General features: G+C 42.3%; 1 protein-coding gene across 1 annotated transcript in view; it reads right to left on the bottom strand.

The window, feature by feature from the left end:
- TPR (translocated promoter region, nuclear basket protein) overlaps positions 1-6,159 on the bottom strand; it is a gene marked incomplete at both ends in the record, with an annotated part of 36,276 nt that overhangs the window by 8,277 nt on the left and 21,840 nt on the right. The window contains 6 exons of the mRNA XM_010137473.1: positions 615-815; positions 2,219-2,302; positions 3,185-3,333; positions 4,397-4,669; positions 4,964-5,172; positions 5,970-6,031. Of these exons, the coding sequence (XP_010135775.1) occupies positions 615-815; positions 2,219-2,302; positions 3,185-3,333; positions 4,397-4,669; positions 4,964-5,172; positions 5,970-6,031 (978 nt within the window). The remainder of the gene's footprint in view (positions 1-614; positions 816-2,218; positions 2,303-3,184; positions 3,334-4,396; positions 4,670-4,963; positions 5,173-5,969; positions 6,032-6,159) is intronic.

Here is a 6,159-nt window from a genome sequence, read left to right as displayed (position 1 = left end):
GGCAGCCTGGGCCAGGGCTTCCGCACCCTCACAGCAAAGAAGTTTCTCCTCATGGTCAGGTGGAACTTCCTGGGTTCCAGTTTTTGCCCATTGCCCCTTGTCCTGTCGCTGGGCACCACTGAACAGAGTCTGGCACCACCCTCCTGACCCCTCTTTAGCTATTGATCACATTGATGACATCCCTCCCAGCCTGTTCTTCAGCTGAACAACCCCAGGGCTCTCAGCCTTTCCCTCGGCACAGAGATGCTCCAGCCCCTCCTCATCCTCACAGCCTCCACTGGACTGTCTCCAGTAGCTCCTTGTCTCTTGAACTGGGGAGCCCCCAGTCTCTCCTCACTGATACTACCCTTGTATGTTGAAAAACTTGTACGTTTAATAGTCAGAGATAGTCTAGAGGAACTGTGGAATTTTGTAACTTGGAAGAAAAAAAAAAAAAAAAATCAATCAAAATGAGTTAGAAAGTACCTTTAAACCACTAAAAGTCCAGACTACAGAAATACAGACTATTCATACAGTAAAAAATAAATGGTTTAAATTAGTTCTGCGAAGTGATTGTTACCAAAGGTAAGACTGTAAGCGAAGTAGTTCATAAAGTAATTCCCTGACATACATACCTCCTGCTCGCCTTCATTCTCTTCATCATCATCATCTTCATCATCACTATCAATTACAATGACATCATCTCTCTTGGACTGACCATCCTGAGATGAAGTAGTGTTCTGCTGATCCGACTGAAGAGGTCCCAGCTCAATGGGGATAGACTGAGAGGTCTCTTCACTGTCCTCCATGGGCGTGTACTCTCCCTGTGTAACAGCCTGTAACAGACAGAGGAACCTCACCAGGGGAAACACTCTGCTCACACCTCACACTCAGCCAAAACAACTGCCCGGATACTTCAAGGAGCACCCTCTTGAGTTCTCCACCAACACTGCAGCTACTAGTGCAGCAGGCTGGTAATGGGACAGTGAGAAGAGAAACAAACTCTGATGGTTACGACAGAAACACTAGTTATTGCTGTTTCTTAATAACTAAGACAGGAGAAGACAAAAGAGAGCGCTGCAGCTGATTGTCACTTATCAACTACAGACAACCACGAGTCTCCCCAGGATCAAGGAACAACCATCTCCCTTCTAAGCATGAACCCCGAGCTGCTGTTTTAGCATTCTTTTGGTCTGGAGGAACAGTAATGCAATTCCCAAGACAGCCAGACAGGGAGCTAGGAAATCGTTCTCCTTCCATTCAGCCCATCGGTGTATTCAAAACATTTGAACCAAATCTGACAAGTATGACCAGAAGTGTTCAGAAAAAAAAGAAACACACCAGAGACAGTGCCCCACAATCTGGTTTAAAAAAAAAAAAATTAAAAAATTATGACTTTACCACAGACATTTTGTGGCATTCAAGACTTTTGGTTCAGGTACAATAACAAGGTTCTGTCATTTTCCAGATGTGACACTTTAATGTTGCAAATGGCCGTCTAGCAGCAGAATTCAAATAATTACATTGAGTAGCAAAGCTGTTAATAAAGAGGGTTTAAAGCTCCCTATGGAAAAGAAAGGCCAGAGCTGGGATTTAATGGGGAGATGAATATTTGTCGTACCACGGGAAGGATGTGAGGGAAAAGAGGACTGACTGAAGACCAGGTACCCACCACTGCTTACAGAAAAGAGATTCCACACCTCAGCACGAGGTTCTGCCACGTTAGAAAACTACCGTAACACTTCTGCTCCTTTCTGAGGTGAAAGGAGACTCCCAGTTTTTACTTTGTTTGGCTTCCTAACAGAGCTACCACAGGCATTTTACAGAACTAGAACAAAACCAATGCTTTTTTTATCAACATCACAACTCCAAAGGAATAAGCAAAACATTAAACCTCAAATTCCACTTTTAACACTGTGACTCATTTAACCTCCACATCTCAGTTTCACTGTATAAAACTGGGGTTAAGGGTACTGGGATTCCTAAAGCAACACATCGAAATAAAATTCAAGATTGCAAAGCTGAATTTTACTTATAAAGGTACAGAGAGTGCAATAAAAACGGAGTATCTATCCTTGCACACAGCAAGTCTAAACTTTAAGTGGTTATAAGTGGTTTCCTCTGGAATATCTGATTTGAGATTTCATTTCTAGAAATACTGAGAGTTTGAAATAAAACAAAATCCCTGATTCTGCTGAAATTACTGAAGTGACGTTTTGTTCTTTTCAAATACACTTACTTCTCCAATTGAGTCCTGTGAGTCTTGATTGTATGCTTGAGCTTCTACCTCCCCGTCTGTGCTCTCTTCTGCTGTCACTTCTTCCTGAAAGAACATGTATTTTTCTCATTTAAAACACACCATTAACCCCGAAGTTCTGTTCTTTGAGATACTTGAGATTTTTTTTAATATCAAAAAAAAAAAGGTAATTCTTCCCCCAAAGATCATGAGCAACATTTTATTCCCCTTTTACTATCATTCCTTAGCTTTGCTTTTATTTAGCACCTCACATTTCTCCACCCTGGAAAAATACAATTCCCCCAGTCCAGCCCACCCGACCTCAGTGTCTACATCTTTTCAGTACCGAAAACGAACCCTTGAGGTTTCCCATTCCACCTCCATCCTCTCAGCTAAATTAAGTGATGATGTTCTTACACAATCTGTTGCCGGTTTTTTTTTTGGCAACATGCCTCTTGTACAGAGGTAATAAACCATCTCTGACTTCCTTAACATGTTTTGTGAGTTGCCTGCTGTGAGATTTTGTCTCAAGTGCACTGGTGTCACAAGTGTCCTGGTTTTCCAGGACATCCCAATTCCCTCACATCACTATTTCACACGCGCCTCCTGGAAGCTTTCCCAGGGAATTCATCCACCTTCCCTAGCACCTTCTCAAACACACTCTGTTTTATTCCAGAGTAACTGTAGATAATGACCTTCCACATGGAAAAACGTTTGTACTTCCTCCTCCTCCATGCCAGGATCCGGCCCTCTCTCTCCCATCCTACAGCTCACTAAGACTCGCATCACTCATTGACACTGGCATAACCTCTGCCTTTTTCATACCCAAACACAATGGCTTCCCCCACGACAGACCAAGGAGTCACATTAAGAATTAACTGACTTGCTCTGAAGTAATATAGTCCTTCTTTCCATTAAAAACTTCCAAAAGGGACAGATTAAGTAGCAGCGTTTTACATTCTGACAAACCTCAGGTCCAACTCTCTGGATGCTTCTCAGTTTCTTTGGCAGAGGCACATCCACTGCTTCCTCTGAAATTTGGTCTGAGTTTTCCACAGTGTTATCTTCCTCCTCCTCTCGTGGACGTTTAGACAGTGAAGAACTTGGGGTAGCTGAAACTTAAAAGAGCCTCTCCGTTATTTTCAGAACCACAAATGTACAAAACAAAAAAAATGAAAAGGCTTGGCATTTTACCCTGGAAGATCATCTCATTTTCTTCACTGAATCATAACAAACAGAATCAGAGACAACCACATTTCCTAGGACACGGAAACATCAGACCCTTCCGTACAAAACAAAAAAAATGAAATGACAACAAAATGACAACAAAAAATGACCCTTCGGTTACAAGTCTTTGACCTGTAATTTGCAACCTAACTGACCACAAACGTAAGCTTTGGGGTACGACTAAAATATTTTTTCCAACATGTTTGTTTGTTACAAGTCTTTGACCTGTAATTTGCAACCTAACTGACCACAAACGTAAGCTTTGGGGTACGACTAAAATATTTTTTCCAACATGTTTGTTTCTGACAAGTACACCTGAAAGTTTAGAGAATCAACTGGGAAACAAAAAAACCCACAGTTTACAAAAGTGTGTTTAGGGGAATAAATGTTCTACACCAAAATTCACACTATGTAGGGCAAACAGATGTGCAACAGTGAATCACCCCAAGCAGCTCTAGAGTTCTTCTCTGTATTTTATACTCCAGCTTCAGTAGCTTACTCATAACTCCTCAAATTCAGCTTGCTCTGACAGTGCCATGGAAACAGAAGCAGCAAAGTTTAAAGTATTAAGGCCCAGTGCTGCTCTGAGTAGACAAACACATTTATTTTCTGCTCTAAGGAATGCAGTGACACCAGCATTTCAGAGGTACCACTCCTGAACGTTCAAGAAAGGAGCTGAACCTCAGAAGTTTGTAATATGTGCGATAAACTAAAGGGTAATTGAGTAGACAAACACATTTATTTTCTGCTCTAAGGAATGCAGTGACACCAGCATTTCAGAGGTACCACTCCTGAACGTTCAAGAAAGGAGCTGAACCTCAGAAGTTTGTAATATGTGCGATAAACTAAAGGGTAAAAAAAAAAAGCATATTCTTTTGCTGTTCTGCCTGGTTGGACCATGGAGCTACTTAAAAGGAGCTATTCAAAAAGGCAGGTCAACAAACTAAACCCAACCTGTGCCAAACACAGCTGTAGAGGTGGAGGGCCTCTCTATCTGCGAGCTCTGCACAACCTCCACAATGGCAGGGGACGGCTCCTGATTCGCAGGCTCGATCTGCGGGTGACTCTGCTGAGTGGGCTGCACAAAAGCAGTCGCTTGCGTCTGCTGCTGAACAGTCAAGATGGGCTGAGAGAGAGACGTCTGAACATTAGGACTGGTGGAACGCACAGAACCACTGGTGCTCCCGAAGACTGGAACATGCTCCACAGGTCCTTCCGACTGCATAGCTGAAAAGCAAAGAGCAGCAGGTTCAACAGCTTTCATATCACCTAGTTCACATTCTCTATTTCACAACGCCCTCAACAAGCAGATTCACTGTTTTTACGGATCGAGTTAACACTGCTTGAACCCATCTCCAGCTCAGAAATCACAAACTGTTGCAACAGAAGTGGTCACGAAAGCACAATACTGACAGAGATGAAGGTAAAACTATTTGAGGTACTTTCAAACTAACAATTCCCAAGACTTCAAGGCAAACGTAGCAGTTACTGTAGATCCTTATGCTACACTGACGCGCTCACCTTCCTGAGTCTCCACCTGTGTGGTAGGCATCACCGTGGCTGTTGGAGTAGTGGTGGGATTAGTGACTGTAGCGGGAGTCACCATTGGACGGATGCTGGCTCTCGGAGTAGACTTATTGCCAGCTATTGCAGCAGCGGTCACTTTACTTGGAGTTGACACAACAGGGGTCGGTTTAATATTTGCTGTTGGCGGATCTGAAGTGCTGGCACTGAAAAACAGGACATTTCATCATAGCAGAAAGCAGATTTTTCAAACACCAAATGTGCATATATTATCATAGCCAGAAATACTAATTTTTAAAGTTTAAAAATTTAAAAGCTTGACAAGGGCATAATGAATTGTCTTCCAAAATTTGTTTATAGTTAAGACAAGACAGACACACTACACCATCAGAGCAGTCAAGCTTAGAGGCTTGACAGGTTTCTCCAAAGCTAATCTGTACGCAGATCCAGCAGAGCAGCATGTGGCTTGCGCTGGATCTTTATTACTGGGTCTTTACTACTTTAAAGATATCTTAACGTTAAAACTAACCAGTTCACTCAATACAAAGCAACATCATCTCTTGGTTGGCACAAGGATCAGCCAAATTTTAGGAGTTATTTCTGAAAGCCTTGCTTTCCGAAGGACTCCATCATAAAACTGAAAGGGACTTTGTTACTTACGCTCACAAATACACTAATATTGCCTATTTTAGAGCTTAGTCATTGGCTATTTTCTTTTGTCACCCCGTTTCTCATGTTTGAGATCTTGAACAAGGAAGATCTTGTGTGTTTCCCAGATAGCATGTTCCTGGAGTTTAACCTGACAGTTTCGCAGCTTAAAAGCTTTACTGATTACATGTAGCTGAGGAAACAGGGGGAACATACCATGTCAATCAGTATCTTCAAAGTTACTCAGGAAAAATTATGAAAAGCCAGTGGTTTACTAAAAAGGACAACTAGATAAAGACAAAACCACGAAACGCCAACCACAGAAACTGCGAAACTCCCAAACCCTTCAACTCACATTCCTCTTTCACCCGAAGCTGGCGTAGACTTAAGTGAGATTTGCCTCTGCTGTTCTGGGACCTATTAGGGAAGGAAAGGAAGTATCATGCCATGAAAATACGAAACAGAGCAAGTGCTTCAGTGAAATACTTCAGCAGACAGATCTCTGTACTCATCATCCCTCTAATGGATTTTCAGGAATAACTTAC

This window comes from Buceros rhinoceros, unplaced genomic scaffold (assembly GCF_000710305.1).
Source record: "Buceros rhinoceros silvestris isolate BGI_N320 unplaced genomic scaffold, ASM71030v1 scaffold4146, whole genome shotgun sequence".
Classification (NCBI taxonomy): Eukaryota; Metazoa; Chordata; class Aves; order Bucerotiformes; family Bucerotidae; genus Buceros; species Buceros rhinoceros.
The sequence above is the reverse complement of the archived record's forward strand: the minus strand, read 5'-3'. Positions and strand labels throughout refer to the sequence as shown.